The 16,915-nt window shown below is 39.3% G+C and overlaps 2 protein-coding genes across 7 annotated transcripts in view; both read right to left on the bottom strand.

Moving 5' to 3' along the window:
- The window catches only part of LOC135256726 (T-lymphocyte surface antigen Ly-9-like), a 40,551-nt gene that overhangs the window by 21,677 nt on the left and 1,959 nt on the right, over window positions 1-16,915 (bottom strand). For 2 of the 6 annotated variants that reach the window (XM_064338813.1, XM_064338815.1), the window contains exons 1-4: window positions 4,733-4,775; window positions 1,286-1,627; window positions 591-863; window positions 62-175 (exon numbers count right to left, since the gene is read on the bottom strand). In XM_064338813.1, the coding sequence (XP_064194883.1) occupies window positions 62-175; window positions 591-863; window positions 1,286-1,627; window positions 4,733-4,760 (757 nt within the window). In that variant the 5' untranslated portion in view covers window positions 4,761-4,775. Of the gene's footprint in view, window positions 1-61; window positions 176-590; window positions 864-1,285; window positions 1,628-2,770; window positions 2,853-4,732; window positions 4,783-12,830; window positions 13,338-13,461; window positions 13,571-14,258; window positions 14,532-16,341; window positions 16,684-16,915 lie in introns of those variants that run through there. The other 4 variants (XM_064338816.1, XR_010330502.1, XR_010330503.1 and 1 more) reach the window with 4 other exon arrangements.
- LOC135256733 (apolipoprotein D-like) lies at window positions 7,810-9,393 on the bottom strand. Its single transcript, XM_064338826.1, has 4 exons — window positions 9,215-9,393; window positions 8,794-8,915; window positions 8,626-8,711; window positions 7,810-8,272 (listed from the first exon to the last, which is right to left on the bottom strand). Exons 1-4 carry the CDS (start codon window positions 9,329-9,331, stop codon window positions 8,037-8,039), a joined length of 561 nt encoding a protein of 186 aa, XP_064194896.1. The 5' UTR covers window positions 9,332-9,393; the 3' UTR covers window positions 7,810-8,036.

Raw genomic sequence — 16,915 nt, 5'->3', positions numbered from 1 at the left:
AACAGTACAAAATAGATGCCACATGGTATGTCTTGCCGTTCCAGAGGGTGTGGATCATTACCTTGAATTGTTTCACTTTGGTACTGTTGGTGCTGTTTCCCCTTGTACAGCAGCAGTATTAGTGCTCCGAAGACGAGGAATGCTGATGTGGCACACAAGGCTGGAACACATATAACTGAAAAACATATAACAAAGTGACATATCCACACAAACATCGTTTAATTCATCATCTTTTCAGGAAGCTTATAGATTATTTTCTGATTACATTTTTTACATTTTGAATGTATTTGGCATTTTTTGTCCTGTTGGAAAATGCCATTGATATTTAGCTAAAATTTCACCTGGTCATTGCTGTAGATTACAATCACCTGGTATTCCTGCACTTTCTCATTCATTAATGAAAAACATGCTTCAAAACCCCCATAGTGATGCTATGCAGAAGAAGGTGGAGCACTTCCACCATTTGGCAAATGAGGATACAGTTGCCACTGTAAACAGCAAGTCCATAATTTCCTTGACAATTTGTGACTAATATATTTAATTACTTGTAAGATTTCCTGTCTCTTTCTAATACAGCATTATGGGTTCACCTTGTGATCGTTGCGGGAAGCACATTTCCAGATCAACAGAATCGCTGGTGGTTCTGCTGACAGGGTTATGGGCTGTACACGTGCATGTTGTGGATGGAGAGAGGGAGTGTAACTGGAGGTCTATCGCTTGGTCCAGGTGCACACAGCTGTCATTACCACAAGGGGGCAGAGTTTCCCAGCTATAAGTCACTGCAGTTCCCTGACTGCTGAAGCAGCTCAGACTGACAGTACTCCCCAGGCACTCAGCTGTGATGTTCGGTTTAGAGACGGGCTCTACAGCAGAAATAATCAAATATTTTAATTTACTGTAACTACGTGTTCATATTGGTCACAAAGCAAACATTTAAACATACGATAATAGGCTCTGATCATTAGACATTATCATGTGATTGTAAATTCTATTATTTGTTAATGTCAAGCATTATTGTGTACCCCAAATGCTTGAAAAGATTTTCCTGATGGTATTAGCAGTGTAGTTTAGCTTAAAGTTTGGCCTCACTTTCTATGTTGACTTATTCCAAGTGTACGGCCAGCCATTGTAATCAGTCTCTGAACTATTCTTGTCAATTCTGATAAAATTATGCATTCCCTATAATAATGTAATAAAACACTGAACAAAATGAATAACAAACTATGATGTGTTCCAGGTGCAAAAAAAATTTAGATAATGAGAAATGTGCTTTTTGCCAACTTACCAAAAACCTGCAGATGAAAGTCTGTGTACTTCTGTGGCTTAAAACCTCCCGATGTATACTCAATTTTAACTTGATAAAGGCCAGAATCTGATAGGCTTAATTTGTTCAGCCATAACGAGTCATTGCCAATGCTGGCCCTTCCCTTATATTGTTCTCGAACAAAAAGGGCTACTTCAGGAAAATGCCATTTAGCTATTGTAAATGTATTAAAAAGTAGGTCAACGCTGTAGCTTTGGTTGCCCTCAGCTGAGAAAGGAAACGTGATGCTCTCCCCCACTTTCACCGTGATGTTGGAACCGGTCGCTGTCTCTGCCACCCCCTCACTGCACCCATACTGGCACACTGTAATAGAGATGGGGATTATTCACACTGTAATCGAGAGGGGGATTGTTCACACTGCAATAGAGATGGGGATTATTCACACTGTAATCGAGAGGGGGATTATTTACATTGTATCACAGAGTTATCGCATTATAATGCACAAAGTTGGGGTTACCACTGTAGAAGTTGGACGTTGTTTGCATTACAGTAGTTTATGAGAGGGTGGGATTCCTGACTGACTTTAAATTTGGGACTTTAAAACAACTGCAAGCACCAAAAAACATTGGATCCACAATGGCATTTCATTGGCTTTTGAAAAGAATTAACTTCATGCTAATGTAGTTAATAAGGTGGCCCCATGCTCATTTCATGTAGGGCATTTCATGCAAGGTTCAGGGAAACTTAGTTGCTAAAGTAACAATGAAATAAGGAAATGTTTTCAGTCTACGCAACTGAGAGTGATTTTGCAATATATTTAATCGTGTCAATCAAAATGACTGAATTTATAAATTATAATGTGGTGTGGGGATGGCTGGTTTAAGCAGCCACACCTGCCCTGGGTCAAGCTAATTATACCTGGCTAATTAGATAATTGGTAAGGAATTAGATAATTGGCCAGGCTAATTGGACCCGGGAACAGGGGTGGCTGCACCTGTGCGTAGTGAGGCAATCAGTGCGCACAGGTTAAATCTGCCATCCCCATCCAAACAAAGGGGAGCCTCTGTCATGATAGTTTTTACATCTGCTCAGTTGGCTGTAACATCTTGCCACCCTCGTAAATAAACGTGGACTGTTTGAATAGCATCTCCCTGTGTCTCTGTGCTGGAGGGCCCCTTGGAAAGCCACTTCGGTGGCCTGTGGCAGGCTTGGTTGCCATATAAATATTTGTTTTTTATGATTTTGTAATTCATGGAGAAGTGCTTGTTAGAAAAACAACCAGTCCTGCATGCTAAACATTTGTTTATCTTTCAAGGCATTTCTAAAAAAATAATTTTTTTTTAAATCTGTCATAATCGCTCTTCCCCTGAGTGAGTCATTTAATTGAATTCGGTCTCAAGCCTCAGTTCAGACTGAACTTGAGTCACGCATAAACATTTATTCTTACAAGTCTATAATTTATTATACACTGAATTGTATTCAACACAGGAATAAAATGCAGTTTACCTATTATATAAAGAAGCATAACTTCAGCATGAATCCTCCTTGACGTTTTGAAAGCTCGGCATTGAGTGGTCATTGTTTGTAACTGTAAAAACATAGGGTAGGAACACATTAAACCTCTTTTGTCATAGTCAGTCCATGTGACACCTACTGTATATAGACTATAGGTTACAAGCATTTAAAATTGTTAGCTACACATATTTCCAAGACTATTAGCCTGGATTGGTTGGACACGCATTGTGTCGTATCTACAAAAAAGGTTGTGAAATATAGATAGGACATTATTACATTTGAGACTAATTAATCCAGACGAACCCCGTCAGACCTGAATTATGTTCCAGGGATGGGGAAAATACAACTATGCATTTTCTCCATTCCAAATACATCCAGAAATGAGATTGAATCAAAAAAAATTTATTGCAAATATTTATTTTTTGTACATTCCAGTGGACGGCGACGCTAGGTTCGAACAGTTGTCAAATGTAACATGTAAGATTAAATGGACTTGTATTGTTTTTTGGGTTTTTTTTTAAAATATAGATTCATGTCTTGGAGCATTAACTTAACTTGTTTTGCTTAGCATAAGTATTTCATCCCTTTGGTAAAAACAATGAACAACTCAATGTGTTAAATTTCGAATGCGCAACATTCGAATGTTGATTTAGAATTCGAATGTCAATGTTATGCACTAAGCTTCAACACTTGGAACTATTTTGTACAGCCCTAAAAATACTCTCTAGAGCAGAGGTTTTCAACCCTAGTGGGCCGATGTGGTACTGCGGGGGACCGTCATTTTTTATTTTTTTTGGCGGTTGGAGAATTGTTTGTTTGACGCAGAGACTGTTTGACGTGACCAGCATTTTAGCTGTGTACAAGGCTGCAAGCTAAACCGTCAGTGCTAAAACATTCTCTTTTTGAGTTTATTCAAACTGGAATTTATCATGGACAAGTGGTTACAAACAGGGTCTCTCAAAAGGAAAGATTCAGAGGCTAGTACATCTACCAGTAAGGAAACAGCTCCAGTGTCTGACACTGAAAAGAAACATAAAGCAAAACGAAGGAAATACAGCAATGAGTACTTTCATGACATCGCGAATAAAACAAGTTTGATATCATACGGACTTGTGGCTTCTACAGGAGCATATACCATCGTTTCACAATCTGATAGCTCGTGGTAAGTCTACCTTGGATGGTTACGACATTATGGCTAATAATCAAAATCCTCAATTCAGAATATGAATGGGATTTTCACCTCTGGAACCTCACTGTTGAGCTCTATACTAGACAATCAGGTTCAATAGCATACATTCAGATCTAACGTCCACTGAAATGTACATCAACATACAGAAGAGGATTAGGGCCACGTTAAATTTTTTTTGAATTCTGACTTTAAAGTCAGAACTCAAAAAAAATTCACGTGGCCTTAATCCTCTTCAGTATCAACATTTTTTTTAAATCCTATGTTAAAAATTTGAATTAAACATATGGTATGGGGCGACATAGCTCAGGAGGTAAGACCGATTGTCTGGCAGTCGGAGGGTTGCCGGTTCAAACCCCGCCCGGGGCATATCGTTAGGTGTCTTGAACAAGACACCTAACCCCTAACTCAGTGGTTCTTAACCTTGTTGGAGGCACCGAACCCCACCAGTTTCATATGCTCATTCACCGAACCCTTCTTTAACTAACTGCAGACTAGACTGAGGGGTGGACCTCTGCGGCGGAGGCTCCACCGAACCCCTGAGACCGACTCACCGAACCCCTAGGGTTCGACCGAACCCAGGTTAAGAACCACTGCCCTAACTGCTCTGGCGAATGAGAGGCATCAATTGTAAAGCGCTATATAAATGCAGTCCATTTACCATTTTATTTCACAATACATCTTTCAATATTATATTAAAACAAAAGAATCATGTGTGAACTATCACTAAATATGGGTGGAAAAAAAGAGTTAAAAGGATCCCTTACTTTTCCGTTTTGTGTGTAGTGCTGCCATGCCTCTCTTCACTGCAATGCTTTTTTTTTTTTTTTTTGTTATTTCAAAAAGAGCGGGCCTAAGCTGTTTCCTGTTGAACATCCAATCAGATGACTAATCACCGCCCACTTTTTGAACGGCTCCGGAAGTGAATTTCAAATTAATTTACTCCATTGGCGTTTCAGAAAAGCCTTATATGAAGAGTTGTAAGCCTGGAACCAAGCCAACCAACTACCAGATGAATCGTGACCATAAAACATTTGATTTGGAGCAACAACAAAAAAAAATTGGACAACGGAAAAAACGGCAAAGGTACAAGACTGTGTACATAATTATTTTAAGAGTGAAGTAACTACTCATCCCATAAACCATTGCAAATGATACCTTTCCAACTACTTCCAACTTAACGATAGTTTAGGGCGCTTCTTCTTGAATTATTATAGTGTCATTAATATAGTGTTTATATTGTTAATAATAGTATTGCAATATATTCCGTTTAAATAAACGTTTTGCTACGTTTTGTCGGGGCTGAACGCGCCCCAGGTTTCTAACCGATGGAGACTATTTCACGCTTTTCATACCAAGTTCATAGTTCAATGGCAGGCATTCGAACATCACCACCACAGCGAGCTTCACCAATCAGAGACGTCGCTGTTATACTTTGTGGGTAGTGTAGTACTTCTCCATGACATCGCGAATAAAACATGTTTTTCTTAAAACAAGGTTGGAGTCATACGGACTTCTGGCTTTTACATGAGCATATACCATCGTTTCACAATCTGATAGCTCGTGGTAAATCTACCTCGGATGGTTACGACATTATGGCTAATACTATCTGAACGCGCGCGGCTGCTTGTTTTACTCTCGGTGTTGAAATTTGCGTGCGTGAAAGTGGTTTTGTGCTCGCGCAGTGAATATCTGCTCGCGCTGGTTATTGGCATTAAATTGACGCCATTAATAATCAAATCCTCAATTCAGAATATGAATGGGATTTTCACTTCCGGAACCTCACTGTTTAGCTCTATTTGCACTAGCCCTTGTTGAATAGCGTTGTACATGTTACCTCATTATTAGCTAAACTTACCTTGTCCATTCATTCTGCATACACAGACCTGCTGTAATAGTCTGGTCTTTTATTTACGCGTTAGAGCGGTTGGAAAGTATTAAACCAACGTATAAATTAAAGTATACACGCATTTCATGTAGCCTACATGCTAAAAACGAACTAATGGCTATGTGACCAGTGTTAAAAGGGTTATAATACCAACAGAAGCTAGTGCAAATTCGCGTTCTCTTATACTATCTATGAAAACAAACTTCTAAAATATTTAGTTATCAAAACTCGAATTTGCAGTAGGGAGGACAATCGAAAAATTTATTTCCGGAAATTAACATAAGTATTGTGATTAAAATACCAGTTTAGCCTTAAATTAACGTATTGTGAACAGCGATCGTACATATATGGAATATTAATGTGATATATTGGCTGTTTTTGTGGCCTTTTAGCTCGCACTTTCCCAAAATTCCATCAATGATAAGATCGGGACTCCGACGGCACCGAAAACCGATAGATTTCACTGAACATTCGACTGTTTACATTTATGGGGTTCTGAACCAGTGACATCATAAACTCTTACTGGTTGATTTTACGCGGTCATTTATGGCAGTTGGTTCACTCAGAATTCTGACTGATAGCCAGGTCAGTATTTTCACTGGACACTTGATACATCCCGACTTATAACTTCAAAGTCCCAAGTCATTTGTGAATGGTTGAAATGGATTTTGAAAGTAGACACTTCATGCTACAAGCATGCTAAGGGATTTGAGTGTGCTGTGAAGTTTAGGTAGCAAACAAGGCTGAATCCTTCTGACATAATTTACATAGCGACTATATGCTCAGATCGCCTAGTTTCACTCACTACGGCCAAGCGGAATCGATAAGGTTTCAGAAAATATATAACTTTTAAAGATTTTAAGAATTCAATCTTCTACTGGGACTTTTGCCGTTTATCGAGGGTTGTGACAGAAAATTTCGGTGCCGCTGACTATAATCGAATGTTTTTCACATTTACCGTTCGATTGACCAAGTACCATTCAAAGTACATTTTTATGGGTTAGTACTGTCGGATTGTGCTAGCTACTTCACATTAACCTTGTACAGCGATCAATAAAGGCTAACAGCACAGTACCACTTAATTCTAGTAACTTCTATCACCACTGTAATGAACTAAAAAAATGTAGCAAACGACCTTTTCTGTGAGAAATGTATTGTCAAGCTCACGCGCATACACTGCTGGCGACATTCTAAAGCTTCGTTTTGCCCTCCCTATTTGCAGTGTCATACCACAAAACTACGTAAAGCCGTGCGGACCAAATTGGAATTAAATAAACCTTATATCTGAAGAAAATCGGTGCCTGGAGAGTAATTATTTCAGTGTCAAGAAATGTTAAGTTTAAAATAATTTAATTTGGCCAGGGTAAATATATAATTAACTTTTTTTGGCACCAGAGGCTTACTAACCTGCAATACCTCGAGTAACCAGTGGAGTTTACGTAGAATGACAATCTCTGCCCCCCTGGTTCTACGACTCTGCCCAGTTTCTGTGTACCCTGTAAGAGCTAAAGGCAAATACCTTTTAACTGCACTGTACACTCCGTTCGAACAATTCTGTGCATCCATTTGGGCTTTGTGTGTTGAAAAGCACTGCATGAATAAAATGTATAATTATTAATAATAATAATAATACGGAATAATAATACGGTTTCGAAAATTGTGTTTACAAATATGTTTTCTATAGTATTCTATATGTATGTATGCTAGACAAGTGAAATTTGTATTAGGCACATAATGCTATTTTCACCTAGACCACACAGTGGCAGCAGAATTCCATATTGTTAACTGAAAAAAAGGGAGAGATACCAGAAATTGAGAACACATGACCTACTAGTTTCAGATACTGATGTTCATTTACAGCAAATTTACAATACCATGGTATCGATTTGCATGTTAGTATTGTATACTTTGTTTAATAAGTCTGGGTATGTACTTATTTATAAAAGCTATAAAAGCCACAAGCTAATTCAACATCAATATACAGGCCTATACATATTTAGTAATGATTAAAAATACATATTTTCCCTGAAAAAGCTTTGAAATAGATGATTGAATTATGCATTTCTGGGTCACAAGTTTGTCCGTCAGATGGACCTCAAATAGGTAATAGAATTTTTTTTTTGTACTTTCCTTAACCTATCCATCATTGTAATCTCCATTAGACATTTTTGCGTTTTGGCCATTCAAAACTCTTTGTCACAGCCCTGCTGTTTAGATGCAACCATCCTAGTGACATCAATGTTGCTTTTGGTAAAAATGTCTTTCGCTTTGTTGATGGTGTCTGCCGGAAGGGTGCGTGTGCGGCCCAGGATCCAGGCGAAGTCCACGTGAAAAACCCTCAGGATGTCAGTGCAGGAGTAAACCAGTGCCGATTTGTCATAGTCGGTCGATATAATCCAGTACGGGGAGTAAGGTGCGACTGTGCAAGAGACAAGCACACATGCGCGCGTGCACAGACACACACACACACACACAGGTCACATGCATTATATCCAAACTTTAACTCAATTATAGTTTCCACAGTAGCTTATGACTTCACTAATGTTCTGTGTGAATAGAATTTCAACAATAAAATGCTCCAAAATAACAGTGGTACTTAAATGGTGCATTTGAACACGTGTAGGTCTGACAAAGTGGAAAGGTAACAAATATAAAATCAACCCTTAACAGTCAAAACAAATGTTGTTGCGCGTTGTGGGTACACAATGGCACTCTGATTTGGTAGTATCTATTACGTTTCCATTACACGACTGTGGTTCTCTCCATACTTACGGAAAGAGAAGCTGATTCCAAGTTTGGCTGGCTGATTAATGTCCTCAACGATACCAGTCCCCTCCAGAGTCTTCAACTGTCCTTTCCTGCAATAGGAAATGGTGTCTGGTAGGATAGCTAATCTGGATCGCTTGGAAAACACCACTTAGCTGAAGTCTGAACACTCACCGTATTTCTGAGCTGGATACTTTAATAGTCCCATCCGCATTCATGGTCAAGTTAGTCTCAATGCACCTCCCTTTTTCATACTGAGCTGGCAGTTTTGCAACTTCATACCATGTCCCAAGGAACTGGGGTCAGAAAAGGGGAGGGGGGGAATTTAAATAGAAAAGGAAACATAAATGTGCAAGTCATGGAAAAGTGGAAGATGTTATAGTACACTGCAGGTCAGGTCTTTTGTTTAAATCGTTCAGCAAAACTAACACTTTACATTTGGACGTGCATTTGTCTAAAAATGCTCTTTTTATTTACAGCTACAGCCATAGAAGTACCTCATTCAATTGCTCTAATGTCACTAAGCTACATGTGGCTGTATGGGTCATGACTCCAATTCAACATTTTATTGGATGAGCCTGCAGAGGGGTGTTACCTTTTTCAAGACAAAGTTTGGCTGGAGCGGGGGCTCTGGACAGGTACCCCAGTGGGGTACCTGAGCATTGCTGAGGGACAGGAGTAGAGGGAGAAAAAGGGCAGAAGAGGCCTTCATGTTCTCAAGGCCAGCTTTAATCTGGAATGATTAGGAACAATAGCAGCACCAGTGAATGGATTCATTCATTCATTCATTATTTATATTTTATTAAAGTGCCTTGGGCTGCTTGTTCCTTGGCCTGTATGAGCTATTAAACATTTCCATATTTTCAAATGAATACAATTCATGTGTAACTTTTTTTATTAATAAACTTACACAAACACAGATCATCATATAAACAAGTTGACTTTTATATAAACCTCTATTCAAACAGAGAAGACACTACACACACAGCTGTGTTCAGTGCTGTCAGTATTTTGTCAGCATTTATCTCATTAAAATTATCTCTTATATTTCTAGTGCAGAGAACAGCATCATGGTAGCAGTGTAGTTCCTGACACAGTATGTTGAACCCACAGAAGAGCTCTGATTCCTTGGAATGATTTAAAAGATCTGCACTGAATGTCAGCAAGACTACAGAGCTCATTGTGGGCTTCTGGAGCCACCGAGGCACCCACTCCCCCATCAGCCTAGACGGGACGCCGGTGGAAATCGTCAGTTGCTTCCGTTTCCTGGGACTACACATCTCTGACGACCTAGCGTGGACTCCGCCAACGCGGAGGTCATGCTCAAGAAGGCACACCAGAGCCTCTACCCTCTACGGTGCCTCAGGAAATGCGGCATAAGCAACCGATGGCTTGTGAACTTCTACTGTGGCACCATAGAGAGCGTCCTAACGGGTGGTGTCACTGTGTGGTATGGCAATACCACTGCACAGGACAGGAAAGCCATCCAGACGGTCGTGAGGACGGCGGAAAAGATCATCGGGTGTGCACTTCCATCCATCAAGGAGATCTTTAGGATCAGGTGTCGGAACAAGGCCAACTCCATCATACAGGACCACAACCACCCTGGGCACCAACTGTTCTCCCCCCTGCGGTCTGGTCACCGGTACCGCAGCATCCGAACCAGGACAAGCATGTTCAAGAACAGTTTCTATCCACAGGCAGTGCGCCTACTGAACTGTTAAGCACTCAATTAGGCTATTGGACTTATGATTGCACTAGGCACCCTATACAGCATGCAGGCACTCTCACTGTACTGGTCACTTTATAACATTCTTGCGATCATCATCTGCCAGATTGTTGCATCAGGAGTGCTGCTATTACCATAATTATATTGTTGCATAAATATTACATTTTTGGCCATTACAACCTTATTGTATTTATTATTTATTAAGCTGCTATCATTACTGTACTGCACTTGGTCACTTTACCACTTTTCTGCACCACCCGCCATAATGTGCCATAGTCTTGAAAAGTCTTACACAATAAGTACAGAATAAGTATAGAACTGAGTATGTACTTTTTATCTATTGTTTGAAATCTACGTATAGAATTTATACTGCGGGAGTGAATGGGGAGTAAGCATTCCATTGTACTTGTTACAAGTGGCAATAAAGAATCTTGAATCTTGAAGATTTGCATGCCTTATTTCTTTTCCTCCCAATCTGAAATGCCCAATCGTACTAGTAGGCCTGTACCATCACTGCAGTGTTGTGATTCAGCCCAGAAGAGTGCAAATTGGCAGATGTGTCCTTCACAGCACTGGCATCCAGCTGCCTCTTCTTTTTATTCTAAGGTCTATCAGATTTTGTGCCAGGGGTCTGCTTCTTGTAGAGGGCACAGCTAGACTACAGGCACCCAATTAACCAGAGGAGTCACTGAAGTGTTCCAAGGCAGGGAATACCCTGCATTCTGAATCTATGTCTGGTTTGCTTTTGCCAGTTACATGCCGCTCAGTGGGACTTGGATTTAGAATTCAATTCTGTGCCATGAAGCGTGCTAGTGCTTATAGCTGACCGCACTGCTCAGGAGGCTACCATTTTGAGAGTTTTGTATTATAGATCATAGGCATATAGTTATATAAAATCACAGATAGTATAGCTTTGAAATATCAAATCTAGAGTTTTCAGTTCTCACATCATGACATTGATTTGTATTGCCTCTATGTTACTTTTAGCATACTTACTTTTAACGAGAGAAATTTTTAAAAAAGAGAATTTAAAAAAAAGGAAGGGCAGAGAACTTCCGTGTGGGAGCGATTTTGTGAAATACTTAACTATGACGAGTCAAGTGCTGGGTATGTCATATGCAACAGCTGCGAAATAATGGGAAATAACGGTGATGTGTGATCGGTGCGGGTCTCTAAATCGGAGAAAATAATTTGTTGGGGTGGGTGGAGCAGCGCACACTTTTGTTTGAGTTATTTTAGTCTGATTCATTTATTTGAGTTTGTCAAACACTTTAAACATCAGCATCAGCTTTTAAGTTTATTTTTTAAACAAATGAGGTTATTGCGATTTCTTGTTTGTGCCGTGATTTAAATAAAGAACAAACATTTATCTGCACTAGTGTTGCACGGTATAGCCAACCGAAACTTCGGTACTTTTTCGGTACTTAAAAAAAAAACAGTTCGGTATTAGAATTTTCCGACGTTCGGTAGCCTACTTTTAGGTCAAGTGTAAAAGCCAGGGAAATGTGTCTCCCGCATTACTGATTGAGAGGATGAAAGGTGTAATTTGTCTGAATCGTCGCTAGATGGCAGTAGCAACCAAGGTAGCCCAGTCAGGTGAGGTGCCCTTGTGCAGATTTTATTTCTGTTATGTAAGAATTTATTTCTGTTATTTAATATGGTGTTGTTCTAACACTATACTATAGGTGTTCAAATTTGGAAATATTTTATTATAGGAAGATGCTGTATTGTTATTAAAATATGCTGTTTTTGGATCTATTTTAAAGTGAAAGACCTGTTTAAATATTCTTTAGTTTACAATTGTTTAATTATTGAAATATATTTATTATAATATATATATATATATATATTTGTATTGTTTAGTGTTCTAACACTATAGGCCTATGCTTATTAATATGTTGAACAGGCTTCAACTTAAAGGTTTAATAAACTAGGTTGTGGTTGTCGAAAATGAGGTAAACCCTTGTGGACATTACGTTTCTGATCTATTAAGGTAATTTCAGTATCGTTAGGTACCGAGTATCGAATCAGTATCGTTTAAGTTTCAAGTATCGTTTCAATATCGAGTATCGTGATACTAAACCTTGTATTGGTATCGAAGTCAAAAATTTGGTGTCGTGACAACACTAATCTGCACCTTTATTCCTGTTTACAATCATTTACATAATGTGTTAAGAAATTACCAATGTGTATGGGAACTGACAAAAAAGGTAATGCTTAAAATGTATTATTGCGGTGGTGAAAACTTTTGGGTGCACCTAAATGAAAAAGTTAGGTGCACCAGTGCAACCAATGTAAAAAGTTAGTCTGGAGCCCTGGAGTATCTTCTCTGGTGATGCTCTGCTCAGCCTGTACTGCAGCCATCTTGAACTGCTGCTTATTTTGGGGGCTAGGTACCTTAAATTTTATCTTCGGCACATGAAACACATGTTCAATTGGATTCTGATCCGGTGAGTAGCTTGGCCAATCAAGAATATTTCAGTTTTTAGCTTTGAAAAACTCCTTTGTTGCTTTAGCAATGTGTTTTGGATCATTTTCTTGCTGTAGGATGAAACTCTCCTATGAGTTTGGAGGCATTTGATTTTGTGTTTTTAAGACACTTTATTTGTCATCGTAGGCATACAACAAAATTATGTTTGGTAACTCTCAGATGCCAGCAGCAATATTAAACAAGATAAAGACAAGATAAAATTAGGTAGCGTCAAGTGGTTGCAAATAAGATGCTTCTGTACACTTCAAAGTTCATTCTGCTGCCACTATCAGTTACATCATCAATGAAGACAAGAGAGCCTGTATCTGTGGCAGCCATACATGCCCAAATCATAACACATGTTTCACACATGAAGGGGTGCTTTGGATCCTGGGCAGTTCCAGACTTTGCTCATGCCATCACTCTGATTCAAGAGAATTGTGGTCTCTTCTGTCCACTAGACCGTTCAGATCTTTGCAGGCTTTGGTGGTGGCTCCTCTTCCATGACCGGTTCATCAACTTCCATTACAAAAAATAAGCATTTAATAGATTAGTGTCATTTTTATTCCCTCCCTGTTAGAAAACAGTGAAAAACTAATTGCACATGGCATGTCTTGCCGTTCCAGAGGGTGTGGATCATTACCTTGAATTGTCTCACTTTTGTACTGTTTACTTTTTTCTCTTGTACAGCAGTATTAGTACTCCGAAGGCGAGGAATGCTGATGTGGCACACAAGGCTGGAACCCATCTAACTGCAAAACATATCATCTTTTCAGGAAGCTAATGGGGTATTGTTAAATTACATTTTTTTACATTTTGAATATATTTGACTTATATCGGTTTAAGAACTTAGAGAGAATTCAGTTACAAATTCTTCAGAATTGCTACTTGTTGTATACTGCAAAAACATTTTGTCCTATTGGAAAATGCCATTGATATTTAGCTAAAATGTCACCTGGCCATTGCTGTAGATTACAATCACCTGATATTCCTGCACTTTCTCATTCATTAACCCTCCTGTTCTGTTCATTTTTTAGGTACAGCAAAAATGTTCCCGGGTGATATAAACATACAGGGGGGGTTTGCAAATACACGAAATGAACCATTTTCATTTAGAATGTTGATTACACTAATTAAGGCCAGTAGAAGAAGTTTCATACTGAAAAAATAATTTTAAGTATTTTTCCTAGATTTTCAAACTTTAAAAAGGGTCAATTTGACCCGCAACATAACAGGAGGGTTAATGAAAAACTGGCTTCAAAACCCCCATAGTGATGCTATGCAGAACAAGATGGAGCACGTCCATCATTTGGCAAATGAGCACAGTTGCCACTGCCACAGCAAGTACAAAATGTCCCTGCCGTATGACAATTTGTGACTAATATATTTAATTACTTCTAAGATTTCCTGTCTCTTTGTTATACCACATTATGGGTTCACCTTGTGATCGTTGCGGGAAGCACATTTCCAGATCAACAGAATCGCTGGTGGCTCTGCTGACAGGGTTATGGGCTGTACACATGTACGTTGTGGATGGAGAGAGGGCTTGCAACTGGAGATCTATCCCTTGGCCCAGGTGCACACAGCTGTCATTACCACAAGGGGGCAGAGTTTCCCAGCTGTAAATCACTGCAGTCCCCTGACTGCTGAAGCAGTGCAGACTGACATTACTCCCCAGGCACTCAGCTGTGATGTTGAGTTTAGAGACGGGCTCTACAGGAGAAATAATTTTTTTTTAAATGTAACTTACTGTAGCTACGTGTTCATACTGGTCACAATGCAAACATTTAAACATAAGATAAGAGGCTCTGATCATTTGACATTATCATGTGATTGTAAATTCCATTATTTGTTGATGTCAAGCCTTATTATGTACCTCAAATGCTTGAAAAGATTTTCCTGATGATATTAGCAGTGTAGTTTAGCTTAAAGTTTGGCCTCACTTTCTATGTTGACTTATTCCAAGTGTACGGCCAGCCAGTGTAATCAGTCCCTGAACTATTCTTGTCAACTCTGATAAAATTATGCATTCCCTATAATAATGTAATAAAACACTGAACAAAATGAATAACAAACTATGGCAGACCTGCCAACCTTAGGAAAATATTTTGAGTACCACAATAGTCAGTGTAACGCTTTTGTTCACATGCTTTCGCACCACTTCGCTTTGCACGCACACACAAGCGTTTCTTCATAATTCTAATTTTGACTGTTGAAGTGATCAGGCAAAATTGTATAATTTGACCTGATTCTAAAATATCACTTGCACCGCACTGGGCTATATTATGATACACTTTCAAGTCAAAAGTTTGAGTACGCCTGCAAGTGTACTCAAAGAGCTTGTAAGTGAAAACGTCACCAAGCCACTCCCCTCGTTTTCCCGCAAATTTGTCAATGAGAAAATGAATGAGGAAATTTCGAAAAAGCGATATTTTTAGTTACAAGTCGGGAACCAGTTAGCTAATGGTATGCGGTACTCGTGACATATATGACTCATAAAATATAATATCAGCAGCACGATTGATCCATGACAAGTACAAGGTACAAAGTTGTGTACGTTTCGTACGCTTAGGAACTACACAAACCGGTACTGCGCTCCCGACGCTTATATCGTCACGACTCAGATGGAACATGCTTGCGCCCTCACTTCGATATCGTATTTCAATTTCAAATTACTGGAAATAACAGATTTGTTACTAATAATTCATCTATATTTTTATCACAACACAACAACGATATAGCTAGCCAGCATGGTTTTCAATAAATTACCGACAATATGTTTACTACTTACTATGTTTTAATAAAACTATTTATTAAAAATTGCCTACTGCACCCGTCTTGTCTAAGTGCACTGTTTTCACCGTAGCGTTTGAGTTACTGCAGCTAAATTAGTCCATCAGTTATTCACACGTCTCGTAACGAGGCTAAATCACTTGCGAGCAACTACTGCGGCTAACTATATACACAAATTTATCTCATTAGGATATACCCCTAGAAATGCATCATCTCGTAAAGTTAGCGAACATGTTTTACCGTTTTATATGTTAACATTACGGTCATGTTTTTGTGCTTGATTATTACGCCGGGCACCCACAGCACGCGTAGCGTAAGCGGCGCGACGCGTGCGGTACTCCCCACTTCCGATTTTACCTCAGCAATGCAGCGTTACGCCTCGGTGGATAATAAAGTACCGCTGCGTATCAGTGGATGTTGAGTGGGTCGGGGAGGGGTTGCAGAACCACAAGCAAAAGGTCGTAGCATTTGGTTCAATCCGAGGGATATAGTTTAAATACCGAATAAATGTACGGTATTGTTCTGTATTAATTGGTTGTTTTCCGTAATTAAATTACAATAATATATATATATATATAGCGTAGTTTCAACTGGCATTTCGTACCTGCGTATTTTGACCAAGAATTGCGTGGTTGGTACACAAAATGCGTGCAGGTTGGCAGGTCTGCTATGGTGTGTTCCAGGTGCAAAATAATTTAGATAATGTGAGATGTGCTTTCTGCCAGCTTACCAAAAACCTGCAGGTGAAAGGCTGTATACTTCTGTGGTTTAAAACCGCCCGATGTATACTCAATTTTAACTTGATAAAGGCCAGAATCTGATAGGCTTAATTTGTTCAGCCATATCGAGTCATTACCAATGCTGACCCTTCCCTTATATTGTTCTCGAACAAAAAAGGTTATTTCAGGAAAATGCCATTTAGCTATTATAAATGTATTAAAAAGTAGGTCAACGCTGTAGCTTTGGTTGCCCTCAGCTGAGAAAGGAAACTTGATGCTCTCCCCCACTTTCACTGTGATGTTGGAACCAGCTGCTGTCTCTGCCACCCCCTCACTGCACCCATACTGGCATACTGTAATAGAGATGGGGATTATTCACACTGTAATGTAGATGAGGATTATTCACACTAACAGAGATGGGATCATTCTCACTGCAATAGAGATGGGGATTATTCACTGTAATCGAGAGGGGGATTATTCACACTGCAATTGAGATGGGAATTATTCACACTGCAATAGAGATGGGGATTATTCACACTGTAATGCACAAAATTGGGGTTACCACTGTAGAAAGTGGACGTTGTT

Source organism: Anguilla rostrata, chromosome 6 (genome assembly GCF_018555375.3).
Source record: "Anguilla rostrata isolate EN2019 chromosome 6, ASM1855537v3, whole genome shotgun sequence".
NCBI lineage: Eukaryota > Metazoa > Chordata > Actinopteri > Anguilliformes > Anguillidae > Anguilla > Anguilla rostrata.
The sequence above is the reverse complement of the archived record's forward strand: the minus strand, read 5'-3'. Positions and strand labels throughout refer to the sequence as shown.